The following is a 24107-nucleotide window of genomic DNA, read 5'->3' on the forward strand; positions in this document are numbered from 1 at the left end:
ATGCATTGGAGAAGGAAATGGCAACCCACTCCAGTGTTCTTGCCTGGAGAATCCCAGGGACGGGGGAGCCTAGTGGGTTGCCGTCTACAGGGTCGCACAGAGTCGGACACGACTGAAGCGACTTAGCAGCAGCAGCAGCAGCAAGCATAAAAAAAAAAGAATCTGCTTGTCAATGCAAGGGACACGGGTTTGATTACTGCTGGGAAGATTCCACACGCCTTGGGGCAACTAAACCTGTGCACCACAATTACTGAAGATGACACACCCTAGAGCCTATGCTCTGCAACAAGAGAAGCCACCACACTAAGTCCCCACACCACAGCTAGAGAGTATTCTCCACTCGCTGCAACTAGAGAAAGCCTGCTCATAGCAATGAAGACCCAGCACAGTCACAAAAAAGGCTATAAAAAATATTACACACAATAATACATCCCTATCAGAGGAAAACGTCAGTCCAAAAATATAAGGAGCTTAATTTTTTTTCTTCCAGTTTTATTGAGATATAACTGACATGCAGCACTGTATGCATTTAAGATGTATAGCATAATGATTTGATTTACCTTCATCATGAAGGGATTATCACAGTAAGCTTAGTGAACATTTATCATCTCATATAAGTACAAAATTGAAGAACTAGAAAAAGATTGGTGTTTGTTGTATTGCAAACTCAGAATTTACTCTTAACAACTTTTATATATATAGCATTACAACAGTGTTAATTATATTTAATCACATCATATTATACATTACATTCCTCATACTTATTTATCCTATAACTGAAGATTTATACCTTTTGGCTGCTTTTATCCAGTTCCCCTACATACCACCCCGGTTCTGGTAGCCACAAATCTGATTTATTTTTCTATGAATGTGTTTGCTTTTGAAATATAATTGACCCATAGCACTATATTAGTTTCTGTTACACAACATAGTGATTTGATATTCCTGTACACTTCAAATTGATCACCATAATGAGTCTAATTACAATGTTGCCATACAAAGATATTACAGTTATTAACCATATTCTCCACACTGTACATTTCACATTCAGGAGCCTAATTTTTATTGTGATATTGAAATATACCCAAATTTAATTTAGATTTTAATGTCTTGTTAAAAAAAAGAGGAAAACAACCATTTTAGTAGAGGAGGGAATTTTGCTGCCTCGTACTGAATGTTGCTGCTGGGGTAGCAGGAGAAGGGAACTGCTTTTCTCTGTTTCAGTAGCATGAGACCCTTGGAAGCGTGAGCAGGTGACAGCTCTTTGTCGTTGTTCAGTCGCTAAGTCGTGTCTCACTATTTGCAATCCCATAGACTGCAGCACACCAGGCTTCTCTGTCCTCCACTATCTCCCGAAGTTTGTTCAAATTCATGTCCATTGAGTTGGTGATGCCATCCAACCATCTCGTCCTTTGCTACCCCATTCTCCTCCTGTCCTCAATCTTTCCCAGCATCAGGGTCTTTTCCAATGACTCGGCTCTTCGCATCAGGTGACCAAAGTATTGGAGCTTCTGCATCAGTCCTTCCAATGAATATTCAGGGTTGATTTTCTTTAGGATTGACTGGTTTGATCTCCTTGCTGTCCAATGGACTCTCAAGAGTCTTCTCCAGCACCACAGTGCGAAAGCATCAATTCTTTGGTGCACAGCCTTCTTTATGCTTCAACTCTCACATCGGTACATGACTATTGGAAAAACCATAGCTTTGACTACATAGATCTTTGTCATCAAAGTGATGTCTCTGCTTTTTAATACGTTGTCTAGGTTTGTTCATAGCTTTCCTTCCAAGGAGCAAGCGTCTTTGAATTTTATGGCTGCTGTCACCATCCACAATGATTTTGAAGGCCAAGAAAGTAAAATCTGCCACTGTTTCCATTGTTTCCCCATCTGTTTGCGATGAAGTGATGGGATTGGATGCCCTGATCTTGGTTTTTAAATGCTGAGTTTTAAGCCAACTTTTTCACTTTCCTCTTTCACCTTCATCAAGAGGTTCTTTAGTTCCTCTTCGCTTTCTGCCATTAGGGTGTTGTCATCTTTTCAGCTTGTGCTTCATCCAGTCTGGCATTTCGCATGATGTACTCTGCATATAAATTAAATAAGTAGGGTGACAATATACAGCCTTGACATACTGTTTTCCAACTTTGAACCCGTTCATTGTTCCATGTCTTGTGCTAACTGTTGCTTCTTGACCCAAGTACAGGTTTCTCAGGAGGCAGGTAAGGTGGTCTGGTATTCCCACCTCTTTAAGAGAGTCAAATGCTCAAAAGGTAACATTTTTCATTTTACTCAACTTTTCACCTTAATTCTGATTTTAGAACTCAGTCTTCAAGCAAGATGGAACTGCATAGTTCGTAAAATATTACTCTCAATTTTTTTTCTTTAATGCCTATCCAGTTTTACATAACTTACAAAAATAGGTTGGCATTTTCTAAATGATGTTTGGATCAAACTCCTTGAGGGCAGAAACACTTTTTTGTCACAGTTGTATAACTACCATGTAACATGATAGTGTAGGTGCTCCATGAATATTTGCTGATGAGTAAAATGACTCCCAGGATGTCCCATTAACTTTGAATAAACTGCTATATTTAAAGCATTTAAATGTTCATGTCTATTTGCTTTATAAGAACACTGTCAGGTGAATGACACACAATTAGTTTTATGTTTCCAGTGCCTGTGTACAAACTGACCTGGCCATGGAGGAAAAGAACACAGGGAGACTCAGCTTGGGGAAACAGGAAAGCTGAGACTTTCAACAAGTTAGTGGAAGAAGTGGATGAATATACAGAAGTGTAGAAACATGAACACATCTAAACCAACATAAACTTTATCAGAGCACTTGGCAAAGATCAAAAGATGTATCAGAAGTAAACATGAATGGTGCAGGTTAGACTATGTCACGTGGATTGGTGGGCTGTGTTGCAGTGATGGTGAAAGCAGAGACAATAAGTGCTCCCCTCTCTCTCTACCTCCTTGCCTTTTGGTCTAAGACTATGTCAACAATAAGAAAATCCGTGGGGAAAAAGATGAATATTAAATTGGAAGAAAATACTCATGACAAAAAGCAAATGATTACTTTTTCTTTTAAAAATTTTATTATAGTTGATTTACAATGTTGTGTTAATTTCTGCTGTACAGCAAAGTGCTTTAGTTATATACACATATATTCTTTTTCATACTCTGTTTAAAAATGTTTATTTGTTTATATGGCTGCACTGGGTCTTAGTTGTTGCACTCAAGACATTCGATCTTCATTGTATCATGCAGAATCTTTCGTTGCGGCATGAGAACTCTTAGTTACGGCACGTGGGATCTATCTAGTTCCCCAAGCAGGGATCGAACCTGGGCCTCTTGCATTAGGAGCATGGAGTCTTAGCCACTGGACCACCAGGGAAGTCCTGTCTTTTTCATATTCTTTTCGATTATGTTTTTTAAAATTTATTAGAGTATAGTTGATTTACAAAGTTGCGTTAATTTCTGCTGTACAGCAAAGTGATTCAGTTATACCTACATCCACTTTTTTTAGATTGTTTTCCCATATGGGTCATTGCAGAGTATTGAATAGTTTCTTTGCTATACAGTAGGTCCTTATTTGTTATTTATTTTTTATATAATAGTGTGTATACATCAATTCCAATCTCCCAGTTTATCCCTCCCTACCCCTTCCCCCACCCTGTAACAATAAGTTTGTTTTCTACATATGTGAATCTATTTCTGTTTTAAAGACAAATGATTTTTCAACTCTAAGAATACAAAGTATAGTTAATGTAGACTTGTAACATAGCTGCTAAGAAAACCAGTATGGTACAACTTTATATGGCATTGTGTACGGCTGCGCTGGGGGAGACGGCATACATTAAGAAATATTAACATTAGAGACATGAACCATTATGCAATGACTCTAGGGGAGAGTATTTCAAATGCTGTGAGAATGAAGGAATTGCATGTTCGTTAGAAGCAAATAGAACAGATGTTGCTAACAAGTTGTCTTAAAAGTTCTAGCATGTTCCCTTCTCATCCTCTAGTTCTACCCACTGCTGCTTACACCTTCTCTCAGAAATTGACAGACTAGAAGGAAGTGAGCATGTATTCAAAACCTGGTGTTATGTTATATCTTCATCCACACACAAACATGGACAGGAAATGACATTTGAGCCAGGTGTTCATCTCTTCAGGGAAATGAAAGTCTGTGTGAAGTGGCCGTGATGGTTGCAATATTTGAAGGAATGCTTTTGTCTAGTGTAAACCTACTTCCATATGAAAAATACTAGATTCGCTTTATACAATAGCCCTCAGGCATTCTTAAGAGAAGATGCAATATAATTTGGGAGAGTTTGGGGGAGCTGAGTTTAGGCCTGTTTATTTGAGTATCTCTCAAAATCTCTTATTCAGTTTAGAGTTTTATATAATGACAAAAAAAGAGAATATTTTTATGTCATTTATGGCAAGTTTTATTCAATATCAAGTCTGCTCCGGTTTGATAAGCAGAGATTGATTGTAATGGTGAGCCTAGCCAAATCCTGACTTAGCCCAAGGCCCAGAACTAAGGCAAAAATGGTCACAGGTTTAGTTGCAACACTTTCCTGTTACCTGGTACCCAGAAATAACCAGACTCCAAACACTGATAAGGTTGTCATAGAGAACTACATTCCAATCTTAAATCTGTTTTTGCCAAGAAGGGTGGATTTGAATTCTACAGGCTTCTTGGATTTCCACTTGGCATCTTTGTCTCCTGAGATGTTCTGAAAGATGCCAGGAGACACGTGTACATGCCTAGTTGCTCAGTTGTGTCCAACTCTTTGCAACCCCATAAATTATAACCCACCAGGCTCCTCTGTCCATGGGATTCTCTAGGCAAGAATATTGGAGTGGGTTGCCATGCCCTCCTCCAGGGGATCTTCCTGACCCAGGAATTGAACCCACGCCTCTTTTGTTTCCTGCAATGGCAGGCAGGTTCTTTACTACTCGTGCCCCTCCTAGGAGGCCCTCTAGGAGACACTGGGCCAGTCAAAAACGAATTACTGAAATGCCAGGCAGCTATATATCCTCTGCTTGTAATTTCACTACAAAGACTCTGATAAACACTTTCTTAAAAATATGCCTTAACAAGAAAAGGTTAAGTAAGAAACCAAAATCAAAAGCTGACGTCCTAGGCATGTCTTCTGCATGACTGAATCTGGTATTTCCATTTTCTCCTATTCTGCCTTCACTCTATTGTGTCAACTGAAACTTTGAAAAAATCTTTCTCAGAGTTTCTTTAGAAATTTTTCCATTTAAAAAGAAGTGTTATTTATTGCTGTGATTTTTATTTTTCATTTTAAAAAATACAAACTTTCTAAAACATTAGGAAAGTAGAGAAAATTAGTCCTAGTTTTACCATACAAGTCTTTTTTTCTAGTATGTTGTTTTCCCCTGACATTTTAGTGACCAAACTCAATATAGAACTTTGATCCTACTTGTAAATCTTGACATGAATCTTTTTATATATTTTACATATTCTTAATAAGAATCATTGGCATACACCATGTTAGCTACTACTTCTACATCATTGATTTGTTATTGCTCAATATTCGCTTTGCTTCCAATATTTATTATTATTAATACTATGACAAAAAATTGTGAGTAAAGTATTTTTCATATATAGAATTATTTCCTCAGGATATACTCCTTGGATCTATATTGTCATTGAAAATGGCTGTAAAGATATGAGATTGGCTCTTTCACTATTAGTATTGGTTATTATAATTAAAAAATATTTTTTGCTATTATGAGAAATGACATCTCACTATTATATTACTTTCATTTCTTGCCTACATCCAACATTTTGCCTATAACATTTGTTGCATATAGTTTGCCCATCTTGTTTTCTTTTAAATTTTATTAGAATTTTGACTGTAATATTATTTTACTGTAATAATATTTTACAGTTGTATGAATTGAATCTACTTGACATTATACTTTATGTTTTATATCAATGCACATGTAAATTCAGAAATCCCTTATACATACTTATAAACATTAAAATTTCATTTTTGAGTTTTTTATTGAATAACTACATTCTCCTGAATTTATTTTTATCTTAAGATGTCATGTGATGTTCTAAAAGCACTAAACTAAAATTTTCAGCCAACCACGGTTTGCGTATATGGTACAACTTTACACGGGTGTGTGTATATGCCTGGGTGTTGGTTAAAACTGCAGATGCAAAACCCACTAATAGGGAGGACCAGCTGTACCAACCCTCTCATGGGAACTTGAGCATCTTGGGATTTTGGTATCCATGGGTCCTCTTGGAACCAGTCCCCCAGATACTGAGAAATGACGATATGACAGTTTATATTACGGACACACGTGAGAGGAAGCCAAGGCAAATCTGGGAAAGGTCAGGTCAAAAAAGAGACTTCAGGAAGTTCTGCTTGAGTTTATTCTCCCTGTTTTTGCCCTTTTCTGAATTATGGTGCTGTTTTCTCTTTTCTCCCACTAGTTGGGTGCCCTTGGGTTGGTTCCTTAACTTCTCTTAGACTCAGTTTCTTCAGCTGTAAAATGGGGCTGATAGTAAGTGGTAATTATCTTTTGGAAGTTCTCAGATAATATATGAGAAGTGCTCTGTTCGGAGCCTCAAATACAGAAGTCATTAATATAATTACTTTCCCCCATCTCTTTGCTTTCTACTCACATTTGCTCTTACTTCTTTCATTCTCACTGACAGTTACCAGTTTGAAGAGTTTGGGCTTAGTAGTCTGTTTCCACTCATTAAGACAAGGTTAAAGTTCCTGAAGTAAACCTTTAAGAGCAAGTCAGAAATCCCGAGGGATCTGAAAATGGGATTACACGTTGAGAAATTGCTCCCAGTTTGCATTTTAGGACCTTAATTGCCCCAACTGCACTTCTGTACGGGAAGTCTGTAAGAGGTGAGGGATAGTCAGAGGTCTGCTTTATGTCTTCTCGTTATCAGGCTACGGACCATAAGCACAATAGCTTTTTCTTGTGTTAGATGGCAGTTTTCTCTCAGGGCTTTATCTGGTCCGCTTCTGTGAAGAGATAAAAACTTGTCGAAGGCAGAGTTCCCATGGGACATTGTGGGGTGGTTTTGTAGCACCAGGGTGGGAATTTAGCCACTTTGGTTTCAAAATTTATTTTCTCTACTATGTTTGAAATTTTCCCATTAAAAATCAGATTTCTTTCTTTTAAAGAAATTTTAAAGAATCAAATATCCCTGAGAGAGATTATCAGGCATTCCCTACTGTTTACTGAAGGGGCTGATGTGTAAATAAAGCAGCTATTGACTCAGACTCTCTGGAGACAGGTCTGGTGTTGACTTTGTCATTGATCTGTCTTCTTGCACAGGTCACAGTATCTCTGAGGCTTGATTTTATTATGACTTTTAATATTGCTTTTCTCTCAGACAATGGTAATCACAAAAATAACTAACACCATGTCAAACTTGTTAAGTGTATTTTCTAATTTAAATCTCACAAGGACTTTAGGAGGCAGGTACTATTGTTCTCATTTTACAGATAAAGAAAATAAGGCATCAGAGGCTGAATATTTGCATAAAGTCAGCAGAGAGTCAATCAGTGACTTAAACCAGGTTTCCCTGGTGGCTCAGACCATAAAGAATCCATCTGTAATGCAGGAGACCTGGATTTGATCACTAGGTTGGGATGATCCCCTGGAGAAGGAAATGGCAACCCAATCCAGTATTCTTGCCTGGAGAAGGCCATGGACAGAGGAGCCTGGTGGCTACAGTCCATGGGCTTGCAAAGAGTAGGACACGACTGAGTGGCTAACACACACACAAACCAGGTCTATGTGACGCTTTATTTTTAATTATTCTGGTATACAGTTATGACTGTTGTCCTGATATCTAGCTGAGAACATGAAATTATATTAGAGGAAGAATAGTTGCAAATTGAAGTAAGCAAGAACTGAAATATTTGAGCAGTTTAACAGCTGGTAGTGTAAATATCTCTAAGAGGTTGGAAGAATATTTTAATAGGATGTTAAATAGGGCTTTCAGTGGAGACATTGAAATATAATAATTAAGACCAAGATGCAAATTGTGAAGGGAAACATGAGCTAGGCTGTTGGAGATGATAAATGATTTTGAAGTGCTTTGGAGTGCGCTGCTGCTGTGTTATGAGTCCTGCCCCACCCCCATTGCATGGGCAAGATCCAAGTGTGTGTGTGTGTTTGTGTGTGTATTGGGAGGAGGGTGTGAAGGGATAACTGGCTCTCACATCTAGTTTACTGGGAAGAACTTCAAAGGCACCACTGGGGGAGATTGGAATTTGTCCCCTGCAGGTAGGGAAACACAGTAGACTGATGTCAAACTCTAGCTTTGGAAATAAGTTAAAGGTCAGGAGATGAGTTGGACACCATTCTTGGCAGGAAAATCAAACTTGCTGCTGCTTTGGGATTGGCCTACATTTGTGGAATTTTCCCAAGCTAAAAGGGTGTTTCTTGTGGATCAATCTTTAAAATGAGGCCTGGTTTGGGATTATTGCTAAACTCTTCTCCACTAGACAACACTTTGACAGTGATCAAAACTAAAGTCATAAACAAGGGGACAGATGGACACCACTTTCCTGAGGTCAAGTCACCTGAGGAAGTATACTTCATCACTTAATGTATTAATACTATTTTAGCTGGAAACACTTAACCTAATCTAGTTAGGAAGAAAGGCAAGACAAAACCAAACAGAGGACTATCCTATAAATAAATGGCCTGATTCTTCAGAACTGTCAATGTTGTTAAAGACAAAGGATGTCTGAAGAATTGGTACAGATCAAGACACTGAAGAGATATGACAGCTAAATGCTGTATGTGATCCTGCATGGGATTCTGTCCTGGAGGGAAAACAATGCCATCAAGCAGTGGTCCTCAACCTTTCTGGCATCAAGGACTGGTTCTGTAGAAGACAATTTTTCCATGGACTGGGGGTGGTGGGGATGGTTTTGAGATGATTCAAGTGCACTACATTTACTGTGCACTTTATATCTATTATTTTTACATCAGCTCCACCTCAGATGATCAGGCATTAGATCCTGAAGGCTAGGGCCCCTGCTATGAAGGACAGTTGACAACACTGGATTATGGACAGTAGATTATTTTAGATCAATGTTAACTTTTCTGAGCTGGATAGCTGTATTATAGATACAGAAGAGAATATCTTTGCTCTTAGGAACACATGAAGTCCTAGGTAAAGGGGCATGATATATGCAAGCTATAGACAGATGGTTCTAAAAATGAATTGTATGTGTGTATGTGTGTGTTTGTACAGAAAGACGAAACAAAGGTGGCAAATTATAAAAACCTGTGAATTTGGGTCAAAGTGATGTGCTCTTCATAAAAAGTTACTCTTTTGTAACTTTTCTGTAAGTTTGAGATTAGTTCAGAATAAAAATGAAAAAATTTTTTCAGCAATGCCTTCCCACTCACCAAGGTCTGTTTTACCCCACCTCCTTCCACCCGTTCCACACATGACCACCTCCTCCAGAAATGCTAGTAAACCTGACTATAGACCTGCTAAGTCAAAAATTTCATGGGATGGGGCCTAGGGAGCTGTGTTTTAAGATGGTTCTTACACGAAAGTTTGAGAAGCACTGGTTTAGACTAGTTAGAACCCATGCCTGGAGTTGTTGGGGGCGGGGTGGTGTTGACCCCACTCAAGCTGGAAGACATGGAGGAAAAGTAGACAGTTCTCTGGGATCTACCACTCAACAGTGGTAGATTCTCCTACAAATCCTATGAGAATCCTATCAGCTTCTCCTTCTACAATCTTCCGTATATCATCCTCTATTCTCATTCCAGCTTGCGCCTGGAGGCAAGTCACAGCATTTTTTTAGCCCAAAATTTCACAGCAGGCTGTATACATGACTAAAGCATATTTGTTAGAGGACAAATCCACAGAACTCTCCCTAGTGAATATAGAGATGGGGATTCAGAGGGGAGAGGCACTTTGCCCTGGCTGTACCTGGGACACTTTGCTGGGGAAATGGAGCTTGGGCTTGTAGAGGTGGGAGGAGGGAAGGAGGAAGGGGATTTTCTGGCAGAGGGACCATTGCAATCAAAAGCGTGAAGACTGGGACTTCCCTGTGGCCCAGTGCCCAAGACCCTGAGCTCCCAAGGCAGGGGGCTTGTGTTTGATCCTTGGTGAGCGAACTAGATCCCACATGCTGCAACTAAGAATTTGCATGCAACAACTAAAAGGCCTCACATGGCGCAATGAAGATTGAAGATTTCGCATGGCTCAACTAAGACCCTGTGCAGTCAACAAAAAGAAAAATCATGAGGCTAAAAGTACTAGATTATATGGGGGAAGTCTGGCTTCCCACGAGGCTATCAGGAGTGGAAGAGTAGAAACTAAAGTTATCAAAGGAGGAGACCAGATAATGACCACTGTGGAATGTTATGACATGGTGGTGTCATATTCTCAGCAGAGGAAATCCATTTAGACGGACTGATGCCCACAGTGTCTAATATTCATACCAGCAGGTTAAAGACTTTAAACTTTCTTCTGTAGACAGGGGAGTGTCACTGTAAGTTTGAGCAGTTTTGATCAGATCAGCCTTGTAAGGAGAGTGCTCTGGCTTGCTGTGAGGACTGTGAGTGGGGGAGACTGGAAGAGCAGAAACTTGGGAGCAGGCAACAGGTATAGGACGGAGCAAGTGGGGAAGGCAAAGAGGAGACATTTTTTGAGATAAAGGAAAGAAAGTAGGTAGAGAAAAGAAAAAAGAGTGACTCTAAGACCTTGTGCCTGATTACTTAAGAGGTTGCTGATGCCATTGATGACAAAAGTGATTTGATTGGAAGATGGGACATTTTGAGTTTGTGCATTCAGACAGTTAATGGGGAATTAAATAATGTGTTTTTGGAGAAGGCAATGGCACCCCACTCCAGTACTCTTGCCTGGAAAATCCCATGGATGGAGGAGCCTGGTAGGCTGCAGTCCATGGGGTCGCTGGGAGTCGGACATGACTGAGCAACTTCACTTTCACTTTTCACTCTCATGCATTGGAGAAGGAAATGGCAACCCACTCCAGTGTTCTTGCCTGGAGAATCCCAGGGACGGGGGAGCCTGGTGGGCTGCCGTCTACGGGGTCGCACAGAGTCGGACACGACTGAAGTGACTTAGCAGCAGCGGCAGCAGCAAGTAATGTGTTTTACCCCATCTACAGCTTCACTGAGTTCTTTTTAGTTGTAACCTACAACCTTTTCCCCAGTCTTGGCAGCTAAGTATGAGGCTACTGTTGCTCAAAGTAGGTGTCAGGTGAAACCAAGAACACAGAGGTCAAGGGAAAAATACAGTGAGCAAAAGTGTAAGTTTGAAAGCTTTCTCATCAGTCCCAAAAGGAACCCTGTGTCCTTTCTTATCCATTCCAGGCCATCAGTTCAGTTCAGTTCAGTCACCCAATTGTGTCCGACTCTTTGTGACCCCATGAATCAATTGCAGCACGCTAGGCCTCCCTGTCCATCACCAACTCCCGGAGTTCACCCAGACTCACGTCCATAGAGTCAGTGATGCCATCTAGCCATCTCATCCTCTGTCTTCCAGGCCATAGGTAACCACTAATTGGCTTAAAAAATATTTATTATTCATTTATTTGCCTGTACTGGGTCTTAGTTGCTGCATGTGGGATCTTTAGTTGCAGTATGTGGGATCTAGTTCCCTGACCAGGAATTGAACCCAGGGCCCCTGCATTGGGAGTGCAGTCTTAGCTACTGAATCACCAGGGACGTTGCCACGAATTGACTTTTCATCTACACGAATTTGCCCATTTTGCACATTTCATATAATCAGAATCATATAACATGCGATCTTTAGTGCCTGGTTTCTTTCACTTAGCATAATGTTTTCAAGGTTCATCTATGTTGTAATATGAACCAGTAGTTTTTATGGCCATGTACCATTCCACTGTGTATTTATCCATTCATCATGGATGCTGGACATTGGCTATTATGAATAAAGCTACTATGAATATTTTTGTACAAATTTTTTTTTGTGCACATATATGCTTTCATTTCTCTTGAATACATTTGTAGAGATGGAATTGCTGAAAGTGAAAGTGATGTCTCTCAGTTGTGTCCAACTCTTTGCGACCCTACGGACTGTAGCCCACCAGGCTCCTCTGTCCATGCGGACTCTCCAGGCAAGAATACTGGAGTGGGTTGCAATTTCCTTCTCCAGGGGATCTTCCTCACCCAGGGATTGAACCTGGGTCTCCCACATTGCAGGCAGACTCTACCCTCTGAGCCACCAGGGAATTGTTGTGTCAAATGTTAAGTTTGTTTAACTTTTTTTAAGGACTATCAAACTCTTTTTCCAAAATTTCTAATAGCAATAGAGCATTCCAATTTTTCCATCTTTGTCAACACTTGTTATTATCTTATCAGTCCCTTATCAGATATATGATTTGCAAATACTTTCTCCCATATGATTATTTTAACTGTCTTGATAGCACCCTTTGAGACACAAAATTTTTAACTTTGGTAAAGTCAAATTTATCTATCTTTTCTTTTGTTGCTTATGGCTTTGGTGCCATCTTTATGAGACCATTGATAAATTCAATATTATGAAGATTTACCCCTAAATTTTTTCTTATTTATTTTTAATTGAAGGATAATTACAATATTGTATTGGTTTCTGAATAGATCAACACCTCTATGTTTTCTTATAGGAGTTTTATAGCATTAGCTTATATGTTTAGGTCTGTTTTGAGTTAATTTTTGTGTATGATGTGAGGCCAAACTGTTCTTTAATAATTTGTTTCAACTGCCCATTTCTACTGGTGGTAAAAATCTAGTCAACTCTGGATACATTAAGTTTAGGTTTTCTCAATGACCACAGTTTTAGTCTCAGTAAATCTAGGACTCGGCGTTTTCCTTCATCCTCTTCTTATGTGGGATTTAGCCAAGTCATTAATGGTTAATGGTACCTGTTGAGAAGTAGTACGTATAGAGTGGATTAGAATTAGGATTAGGTTTAAATGGGGTTCTCTGTCCTACAATTAGCTTCAAAGAGAAGACAATGATAGATCCTGAAGAAAGTTTGGGAATCTGGGATTAGGGTGAACATTCATGCCAACTGAAGTACGGTTACTCTTGGAGGTAGCAAGTTTCACAGAGGTCCCTGAGACTCTATAACAATAGCTGTACTAGGGGATTTTTCTCCCACACATTTAACATGTATTTATTAATTGCTTATCTTGTGCCAAGAACTCTTATAATAGTGGAATAAAGCAGGAATGAAAACAGACAAATTCTCTGCCATCCTGGAACTCATATTCTAGTGGGAGGAGACAGGACAATAAATAAGCAAATAACATGTTGTGCTAAAAAAAAAAATCTAAGAAAAAATAGAATAGGGGAGACAGAACAAATGAAGCTGAGGACAGTATTTTTTACAGGGTGGTCAGGGAAAGTCTCCTGTGATACGGTGACATCAGAGCAGAGACCTGAAGCAGGAGAAGGACTGGACCCTGCAGATACACATGGGATAAACTCACAAGGCAGAGGGAACAGCAAGTGCAGTGCCCTCCTATGGCATATGTGAAGGTGAGTGAGGAGGCCAAGAGGCTGGAATGGAAGGGTTCAAGTCAGTGGTGGGAGATGAAGTCAGAGATGTGGTGGCGGGCTCTCAGAACGGTTGTGCAGGTGCGGACTGCTCACCACTCACTCGTCCGTAAGGTGCTGCTCACGTATGTGTACCTGCACAGCTGCACCACATCAGCCCAGGGGGAAGATCAATATAGGGCCTTAAAGGCCATGGAAGTGACTTTAGAATTCACTCTGAGATGGGAAGCCATTGCAATGTTTTGAGCAGAGGCTTGATCTAATTTCTATTGTAACAGCAAATGTCTGGCTTCTTGGTAGAGAATAAATCATAAAGGTGCAATGGTGGAAGAGGGGAAGTCAGTGAGCAGTCTGCTGTGATCCAGGAGAGAGATGATGGAGGCATTGACCAGGGTGGTAGGATTTTGTTTAAAGTTTGAAAGCTGAGTTGACAGGATTTGCTGGTAAATTGAATGTGGGACATGAGAGAGAGGAGTCAAAAATGATTCCGAGGTTTCCAAGCTGAGCAAATGAAGGATAGATTTGCCAGAATAGCTAAGGCACAGAAGACCCTTCGGTGGTTGACTGACCATCTATTTCATGTTAATGCAGAAGTGTGACTGGATTCAGGTCTCAGACTATACAGGACACCTCAGTGGATGGTGGGGGGTGGGGATGGGTGAGGAGGAAAAAAGACATGGATCTTGGTTATATGACTTGAGGTTTGTACCTGTTCATTAGTATGAACGCACTGGTTTTATAATGTCTGGTTCACTGGTAAGTTTGTACCTAGGGGAAACAAAGAAAAACATTCATGACTTCGGCTAATAACAGTGGAGCATCCATTTGGATATTTGGTACAGGATTGTGCAACATGGGAAACCATAGAATGTAATCCACGGGCTTCTTGGATAAATAGAAACCTCCATTTTCAGGGTCTTCATCAAGTTCCATTGCAAGCTTTTAAATAGTTCAATGCCTGGGAGGCTTCCAACATTAATATACTGTATCATGTGGACAGAAGAGAGTTTCTGTCACATAATAGGCATTTCTAAGTTGCTAAGTAATGATTTCCAAAGGAGAACCCAGAATTAAAGGGAGATCTGTCAGTTACATGGTAGGACAATGACTGGGTCCAGTTTATCTCAACACATACAGGCTTTGTGCTGACATTTCCTGGATTCTGTGTCTAACATTTTATTCTCCTCTATCTTGCATGCTTTCTAAATGTCTGAATATTAAGCTTATTCCTTCAGAATAGAAATCACCTGCCAAGCAGGAGACATAAAAGAGACACAGGTTCTATTCGTGGGTTGGGAAGATCCCCTGGAGAAGGAAATGGCAGCCCACTCTAGCATTCTTGCCTGTAGAATCCCATGGACACAGAAGCCTGGTGGGCTACAGACTATGGGGTCGTAAAGAAACCGACACGACTAAAGCAACTTTGCAGAACCAGCTTTACATTCCATTATATGATTATAAGTGTCAACCATCTTCAAAATGTAAGACAGCCTTGAACTCTAAATTTAATTTTCCATCAGTTGCACAATTTGGCACACACCTTTGTCCGCCCTGAGTCCCTTCACCTTTCAGCAAACCTTGCTCTGGGGGGATTACTTAGGTCGAAATTCTTTGATTGGGTGTCTAGAGTCCTAACTGCTGCCCAAGTTTGCCTTTTCCAGGTCTTCCGGAAGGACAGGACCAAAGTCTTTTAAAATGATAAGACGAGAGTTACAAAAACAACAAAGAAGGTGTGGAAACGTGTCCCGCTGCCAGTTTCATTCATGACCGTTGGTACTTTAAGAGTCAGAAGCTTTAAAAAGGAAACAAACCGAGGCTGTCAGTGAGAGAGTGACAGCGGGCTCCGGAGGTGGAAGATTAAACCTGGGTTTGGGATTAAGAGCAGGAGGCGCGGCCTCCGAGATTTAACAGAAGGTTCGCTGCCTATGGTTGGCTAAAAAATTGCTGGCTCGGCCCAGAGACTTTTCTCTCGCGTCTACCTGGACATCTGCTGACGGGTCAAGTTTCACTAACGCCTCACATTAATACTAGAGACAAAAACCTAAACTACTAACTCCACACGGAGACAAACCCTTCCCTCTCCCTCCCCACTGTCTCCCTCCTTTTCCCTCATATTTTCTTTCCTTACTGTGTATTTTGAAAAAGTTCTATTTTTTCCTTTACTTCAACACCCTCCTTTCTCTCCCTCTGTCAGCAGATTACCCATTCCACGCACCCACCCCACCCTGACTCCTCCTTTTCATCTTCAGGCGTGAGGCTGGCTGAGTCTGCTCGGGTCCAGCGCGCCCGCCCCATCGCCAATTCTCATGCTCCCCGCCCCCTTTAAGACGCGGGAACCGGTCTGGACCCCGCTGTCCTTCGCCTTCTCAGGCGGGAACTGTCGCATCCCAAGTCTAGCCACTCCAGGGCGGCTCTCGGGCGACAGCTTCTCGGCTCGGGGGCCACTCTGTCGCCCCTCCAGCGCCTCCCCGCGTTCGGTGCGCGCGCGCCGCGGCTTCCCGGGTGGCCGGGTCCCCCGCCCCCTAAAGTCGTCCCTCCCTGGCCGGGCTCCGCCCCCTGCCGCCGCTGCCTGATTGGCCTCCGCCTCCTTGTCCCCACGCTCCTCGGCTCCCCTTCGCCCAATGGGCACCACCACCTGGTCCAAAAATTTCCCCGAGGGGACCCAAAGGCTCTGCAAGCAGCAGCTCCGGCCAGGCGGTGGGGACCGCCGCGAAGGCGCGCGGAGCGCGGAGGGTTCGCGGAGGCGGGAGCGGAGGAGCAAGGAGGAGGAGCAAAGGTGTCGGAGAGAAAAGTTCTGAAAGGAACAGGAAACCTGCCGGAGAGGCGGCGGCTGCGGCTCTCCCGGCGTCCCGGCGGCTCGCGTCGTGGGGTCTCCGGAGCTGCGGCTCCGCTCCTGGCAGCTCTCCCGGCGCAGGTCTATCCCTCTGGCCGTGCCTACCGCCGCCGCCGCCGCCGCCGTTCTGGGCTGCAGGCGGGCGCTCCGTTCCGCCTCTGCCGCTGCGGCTCTCCGGAGAGGGCGGCGCGGGTGCTGAGAAGAGAAGGGGACGTCTTCTTCGGAGCATGAAGCAGCATGTCCGATAAAATGTCCAGCTTCCTCTATATAGGGGACATCGTGTCCCTGTACGCGGAGGGTTCGGTCAACGGTTTCATCAACACGCTGGGGTAAGCCAGGGCTCCGGGCGGGGAGCGCGGGCTGGGGAGCCCTGGCGCTTGGTCCCCTCGGAGCTCATCCCCTTCGCCTGGGGTAGCTGGGCAGGCTCTGTGCCCGCGGACAGCGCGGTGCGCTCGGCTCGCGCGCTCGCAGGAAGCTGCCGGTGGAGGCAGGACTTTCTCAGCAACTTCGTAATCTCGAGCTCAGACGCATCTGAAAAGGAGGAAGTGATTCAGAAGCCCGAACACAGGCCCGACGAAGTCCTCGTTGGCCTCTCCGTGGGTTGTTTTGATTAAAAAAAAAAAAAAAAAAAAATTTTTTTTTTTTTTTTTTTACCCTTACAGGTGGGGGGAAAAAAAGAGAAAACAACACAAACAACACGGCTCCTCTCCCCACCTTTGTTCGCTACGACTCTCGAGCCCCTGCCCCTCACGGCCGGGTTTGTAAGAGCAGTCGATAAAAGTCTGTGGCCTTGGACGTGAGACTCGGGCGATGAGGCGAGCGGGAGGAGTGTGGCTTTGCTCTGCGGGAGGAGCTCACTGTCCCCGCTACGCTGAAGTAATTTCCTTTTGGCCGTGCCAGACGGGAACTCGCCCCGCCTCGGGGGCGTCCTGGGGGCTTCTGGGTTCTAGAACTCACACCTGCTTTCTCCCCTCTCCGGGCCTGGGCCCATTGAAATGCTCAGCCTCTCCTGGGACGCAGCCAAGTGCAGGGCTCTTGAGATTGAAGTTGAGATTTTTGAATGGGGGAAGTAGGTATATAAACATAGCCTGTGCTAGCTGGGTAGAGGACTTCCTTGATAACTAGTATTTTCTCTCTGTCCTGATGGTGAATACCAGCCTGTAGTTTTAATGCGCACTGCATTGTCTTTTGATAGGCACGTTTTTGTTGCTGTTGCCGCCTAGTCTCAGTAGCTGGACTCCCCAGTCTTAGAGATTTTAGGCTGAGGAACTGGTGTTTCCACTTATGACTGGTCACTTTTTTTTTTTTTTTTTCTGCTGTTAGATTTTAGGGCACACGACTTAACATGCAGCGTCCTTGGACGGTGACTTTGAGCCATGCCATTAACAGGGTGGTGTCTACCCGACAGGGGACATGGGAGTCCCAACTTACACAGTTTCTGTTACTTGTGCATCTCCTCTAATGAGTGAAAGCAGGGAGGTAGATTTAATGTGATTCCTTTAAGATCAGTGTTAATTTATTGTGAAACTAAAGCCTGGAAGAAAAAAAAACAGCTGTAACACGTCCTTGGTGCTGAGTTTGTAAATCATAAGCTGCCATTTGTTTCTGGGAGAGTTCACAGTGCAAGGTCAGTGTTTGGGCCCCCAACAACATTTTGCAGATGGACTCTGCTGCACCTCACCCTTCTCCACAGTGGACTCTGTGGAGGTAACATGGTGCTTAAGCTGGAGGGGCCTGGGGTCAAATCTCTGCTTTTCCTATTATGAACCTGATGACCCTGGGCAAGTTGTATAATTGCATCTCAGTTTCCTCACCTCTGAAAATAGGAAAATCGTGGTTACTACCTCATAGGATTGTGCTAAGAAGTGAGTTAACCTAAAGTGTTTAGTATAGCACCAGGCACGGGAGCAGTTATATAAAATGTTCGCTATTGTAATTATCACTCCCTTGGTAACTGTGAGCAATAGTGACACTCTTGGACAAAATAATAAAAAGCATTAGGAATAAACTATAAAACCTAGTCAAATTAAAAGTCATGTTTTTGTGTGTCTTATTCAGCAAAAGAGGGCTTCCCTAGTGGCTCAGATGGTAATGAGTCTACCTGCCATGCGGGAGACTCAGGTTCAATCCCTGGGTTGGGAAGATCCTCTGGAGAAGGGAATGGCAACCCACTCCAGTATTCTTGTCTGGAGAATTCCATGGACAGAGGAGTCTGGCCAGCTACAGTCCATGGGGTTTCAAAGAGTCGGACACGGCTGAGCGACTAATACACACTTTCAGCAGAGGAATGTGTTTGGTAACTACCTACTTAAGCTCTTGTACTGTCTCTCCCGCTCAATTTGGAGGCGGAGAAACGGAGGGGAAGAGAAATGAAGTGACTTACCTACGAAGCAGAGGGCATTAATGTCAAAAGCTGGAACTGTAGCCCTGTCCCCAGATTCTCAGCCAAGTGTGTATTTCTTTGGTTACATATTGTTGTCTTTAAGCCTTGAGAGAAAGAAGCTTGACCTTTAATGTAGCATGTATATTTGTAGTCAACATTTCTTGCTGGTGTTGTGGAAGTTGAGTTGCTTTAGAGTGTGTTTGTGCAGTATTATTTTTCTGTTGACAAACGGGTTCTTTTTGAGGTTACTATGACAAGACCTCTCTGTAGCTCAATTCTAAGGTGAGGATGGATCTTTGGGTATGCTGCCGCCAGTGAAGCTTGGTGCTTTGATTGAGTGTTCTTTTTCTTTATGGAGTCCATGGAGTAATTGGAATACAACATGGTTCATGGAACTACATTGGCCTGAGAGTTTTAGGAGTTACAAAACTAGCAGGAGCCTATGTGCATGCGACATGAAATGTTCTCTAGGCAAAGTAGCATCATCTACTTCGTTAGTGTAGAAGACAACTGGTAGATATGTTACCTTGCATCTTTTTTTAGGGCCATAAATATCAAAGCAGCATTATAGTTTTTCATTATATTGTTGTAGGATCATAGTAATACACTTTTTCTATCAAAGACAGAGAGCATACTTTAGATTGAATCTCTCTACTCTTCTATAGTTGGAGGGAGATCTGTTGTCTGAGGGCTATTGCTAACCTTGTTCATATCATTTGTTCCCTTTTCATGTCAGCATGTCTTTGTGGAAAATAAAAGTATATGCTTCTCCCACCCCTAGCATATTATAAAAGTGAATGGAAGAGACAGAAAGGAAAGAGCCCCCCCCCCCTTTTTTTAGAAAGTTTGCAGGAAAATCCACATTATGCTTATATTCTGTGGCCCCTGCTGCTGCTGTTGCTGCTAAGTTGCTTCAGTCGTGTCCGACTCTGTGCGACCCCATACACGGCAGCCCACCAGGCTCCTCTGTCCCTGGAGTTCTCCAGGCAAGAACACTGGAATGGGTTGCCATTTCCTCCTCCAATGTATGAAAGTGAAAAGTGAAAGTGAAGTCGCTCAGTCGTGTCCGACTGTTCACGACCCGGTGGACTATAGCCTACTAGGCTCCTCTGTCCATGGGATTTCCCAGGCAAGAGTACTGGAGTGGGGTGCCATTGCCTTCTCCCTTGTGGCCCTTAAGTTTCTTCAAAGGTCTGTGAATTGTTAAAGTGAATCAGAGAGCTTGATTGGAGATGTATTGTATTGGCATTGTATTTAGTTAGCCAGCATAGTTTGTTCCACTGTAATATTAAAACTCAGCATAAGAGCTAAAAGTGAGGCTGAAAGTTTCTGACTTCTGTTTTCACTCTTTATCTATTGGACACTTTTGGTTGTGTGATGGTTTTTCAAGTTCAGCTTAATTATCACAAGATAATTCATAGATTTATTTGTCTGCAGATAAATCGTATCTGATTTTAGTATCTAGTGTGGAAATTTGAGAGGATACACGTTATTATTTGGTTTTGGGGAATTTTTTGCAATAAAGTCATGAATTTTTCAGCTGGAAAAAAAAATTACAGGTTTTCATTCTGTTAGAGTTCAGTAGGCCCTTTTAGAGGCCTTTCCAACTGGAAATGTGGTAAGATTTTTATAGGCTCTGTGACCTAGCTTTTAAGCTCAGTTTCTCAGTCTGAGAAATTAGACTGCTCCTGTTGCAAAGGTTTGCATTTCCCTCCCGCCCACCCACCTCCCCACAATTATCCTTTAACCAGGATTTACCTGATGTTTCTGAATCCTGAGTTGTCGCAAAATAAGGTAGGGTATTGTTCTTCCAGCTTGTATTGGTAACAAAGGGGCCTGGTTTATATTTTCTAACTTAATTTTTCATCTACATATCTATTTAGGAAACACTTATATTAAGGAAAACTGTTAAATCCTGTTGGATGAAGATGGTGAATATATTTTAAATAAACAATTTGTTTTGCTACTGTACACTTTAAGGTTATGGTTTTTATTTTTCTTTTAAAAGTGAAGGAGTTTGAGGACATGCTGTACAGTTTCAAATGTGGTATTGCTTTTGTTTTTATTTTAAAATTTTAAAATTGAGGTATAGTTGATTTATAATGTGTTAATTTCTGCTTTACAGCTAAGTGATTCAGTTATGCGTGTATATATATATATAGTTTTTAATATTCTTTTCCATTATGGTTTATCATAGGATAGTTCTCTGTCCTATATAGTAGAACCTTGTTGTTTATTCATTCTCTATATAATAGTTTACATCTGCTAACCCCAGCCTTCTGCTTTATCCCTCCCCCAACCCCTCTCCCTTGGCAACCACAAGTCAGTTCTCTATGCCCAAAAGACTGTTTCTGTTCATTTCTGTCACATTTTAGATTTTAGTTTCCACATATAAGTGATATCATATATGGTATTTACCTTTCTCTTTTTTAAAAATATTTTTTAATGTGGACCATCAAAAAAAACTTTGTTGAATTTGTTACAGTGTTGCTTTTGTTTTATGTTTTGGTTTTTTGGCTCTGAGGCATGTTAGATCTTAACTCCCTGACCAGGGATTGAACTGGCACCCCCTGCATTGGAAGGCAGAGTTTTAACCGCTGAATCACCAGGGAAGTCTGTATCTTTCTCTTTTTGATTTCTCTTAGTATGATCATCTCTAGATCCATCTATGTTGCTGCTACTGCTAAGTCATTTCAGTCGTGTCCAACTCTGTGCGACCCCAGAGACGGCAGCCCACCAGGCTCCCCCATCCCTGGGATTCTCCAGGCAAGAACACTGGAGTGGGTTGCCATTTCCTTCTCCAGTGCATGAAAGTGAAAAGTGAAAGGGAAGTTGCTCAGTCGTGTCTGACCCTCAGCGATCCCATGGACTGCAGCCTTCCAGGCTCCTTCATCCATGGGATAAATGGCATTATATGATTCTTTTTTATGGCTGAGTAATATTCCATTGAAGAGGAATTAAAAAGCCTCTTGATGAAAGTGGAAGAGGAGACTGAAAAAGTTGGCTTAAAGCTCAACATTCAGAAAACTAAGTCCATGGCATCGGGTCCCATCACTTCATGGGAAATAGATGGGGGAAACAGTGTCAGACTTTATTTTTTTGGGCTCCAAAATCACTGCAGATGGTGATTGCAGCCATGAAATTAAAAGACGCTTACTCCTTGGAAGGAAAGTTATGACTAACCTAGATAGCATATTGAAAAGCAGAGACATTACTTTGCCAACAAAGGTCCGTCTAGTCAAGGCTATGTTTTTTCCAGTGGTCATGTATGGATGTGAAAGTTGGACTGTGAAGAAGGCTGAGTGCTGAAGAACTGATGCTTTTGAACTGTGGTGTTGGAGAAGACTCTTGAGAGTCCCTTGGACTGCAAGGAGATCCAACCAGTCCATTCTAAAGGAGATCAGTCCTGGGTGTTCTTTGGAAGGAATGATGCTAAAGCTGAAACTCCAGTACTTTGGCCACCTCATGTGAAGGGTTGACTCATTGGAAAAGACTCTGATGATGGGAGGGATTGGGGGCAGGAGGAGAAGGGGACGACAGAGAATGAGATGGCTGATGGCATCACTGACTCGATGGACATGAGTTTGAGTGAACTCTGGAAGTTGGTGATGGACAGGGAGTCCTGGCGTGCTGCGATTCATGGGGTCACAAAGAGTCGGACACGACTGAGCGACTGAACTGAACTGAATATTCCATTGTATCTATGTACCACGTCTTCTTTATCAGTCCATCTATTGTTGGACATTTAGGTTGTTGCCATGTCTTGGCTATTGTGAATAGAGCTGCTATGAACATAGCTCATATATCTTTTTGAAATATATTTCGGTCTAGATATATGCCCAGGGGTGGGATTGCTGGATCACATGGTAATTTTTAGTTTTCTGAGGAATCTCCATACTGTTTTCCATATTGGCTGTACCAGCTTACATTCCCAACAGTGTAGGAGGGTTCCCTTTCCTCCACATCTTCTCCAGCATTTGTGATTTGTAGAGTTTTTGAGGATGGTGATTTTATTTGCACTAAATGCAGTGTTAATTGTCTCTTTCCCCTTCCTCTATTTTTTTTTATATTGAGATTTACTTCACTAGTCATTGATACTTGTTTTTTTTTTAAATTTTTGTTTTATGTTGGAGCCTAGTTGATTAATAATGTTGTGTTTCATATGTACAGCAAAGTGATTTAGTTATACATGTACATTTATCATTTTTTTTCAAATTCTTTTCCCATTTTAGGTTATTGCAGGATATTGAGCAGTGTTCCCTGTGCTGTACAGGGAACTGTGTATCCTTGTTGGTTATCCATTTTATATAGAGTAGTGTGTGTATGTCAATCCCAAACTCCGAGTCTGTCCCTCCCTCCCTTTCCTCCTGGTAACCATAAATTCATTCTCTAAGTAGGTGAGTCTGTTTCTGTTTTGTAAATAAGTGTATTGCTATCATTTTTTTTAGACTTCACATGTAAATGATATTGTGATACTTGGTTTTCTATTTCTGAATTACTTTACTTAGTATGATAATCTCCAAGCCCATCCATGTTGCTGCAGATGGCATTATTTCATTCTTTTTAATGGCTGAATAATATACCGTCGTTTGTATGTACCACATTTTCTTTATCCATTCTTCTTTCACTGGACATTTAGGTTGCTTCCACGTCTTGGCTATTGTAAATAATGCTGCACTGAACATTGTTGTGAATGTACCATTTCAAACCATGTTTTTCTCCAGGTATGTGCTCAGGAGTAGGATTGCGGGATCATATGGTAGCTCCATTTTTGTTTTTTAAGGAAACTCCATATGGCTCTCCATAGTGAATACACCAATTTTTATTCCCACCTACAGTGTAGGAGAGTTCCCATCTCTGCACATTCTCTCCAGCATTTATTGTTTGTAGGTTTTTTTTGATGTTTGTCAATCTGAGTGGTGTGAAGTGATATCTCGTGGTAGTTTTGATTTGTATTTCTCTAATAATTAGTGATTTTAGTCCCTGGTGGCTCAGATGGTAAAAGCGTCTGCTTACAATGCGGGAGACCTGGGTTTGATCCCTGTGTTGGGAAGATCCCTTGGAGAAGGAAATGGCAACCCACTCCAGTACTCTTGCCTGGAAAATCCCATGGACAGAGGAGCCTGGTAGGCTACAGTCTGTGGGGTTACAAAGAGTTGGACACGACTGAGTGACTTCACTAGTATCTTTTCATGTGCCTCTTGGCCATCTGTAGGTCTTCTTTGGGGAAATATCTACTTAGGTCTCCTGCCCATTTTTTGATTGGGTTGTTTGTTTTTTGGATATTGAGCCGCTTGGCCTCCTTGTAAATTTTGGA

General features: G+C 42.0%; 1 protein-coding gene and 1 long non-coding RNA gene across 3 annotated transcripts in view; one reads left to right on the forward strand and one right to left on the reverse strand.

The window, feature by feature from the left end:
* Nucleotides 1-463: 463 nt before the first annotated feature.
* LOC147372548 (uncharacterized) lies at nucleotides 464-16636 on the reverse strand. Of its 2 annotated transcripts, XR_015164159.1 has the most exons (3): nucleotides 16391-16636; nucleotides 14284-14342; nucleotides 464-2079 (listed from the first exon to the last, which is right to left on the reverse strand). It is a non-coding gene; the product is annotated as an uncharacterized LOC147372548 (long non-coding RNA). The 2 variants fall into 2 exon arrangements; XR_015164158.1 differs by lacking the exon at nucleotides 464-2079 and having other exon boundaries at nucleotides 14189-14342.
* The window catches only part of ITPR2 (inositol 1,4,5-trisphosphate receptor type 2), a 586442-nt gene continuing 578582 nt past the window's right edge, over nucleotides 16248-24107 (forward strand). The window contains exon 1 of the mRNA XM_086401652.1: nucleotides 16248-16736. Coding sequence (XP_086257778.1) covers nucleotides 16645-16736 — 92 coding nt within the window. The 5' untranslated portion in view covers nucleotides 16248-16644. The remainder of the gene's footprint in view (nucleotides 16737-24107) is intronic.

This window comes from Bos grunniens, chromosome 5 (assembly GCF_055505025.1).
Source record: "Bos grunniens cultivar Pamir isolate PY7600 chromosome 5, Bosgru_T2T1.0, whole genome shotgun sequence".
NCBI lineage: Eukaryota > Metazoa > Chordata > Mammalia > Artiodactyla > Bovidae > Bos > Bos grunniens.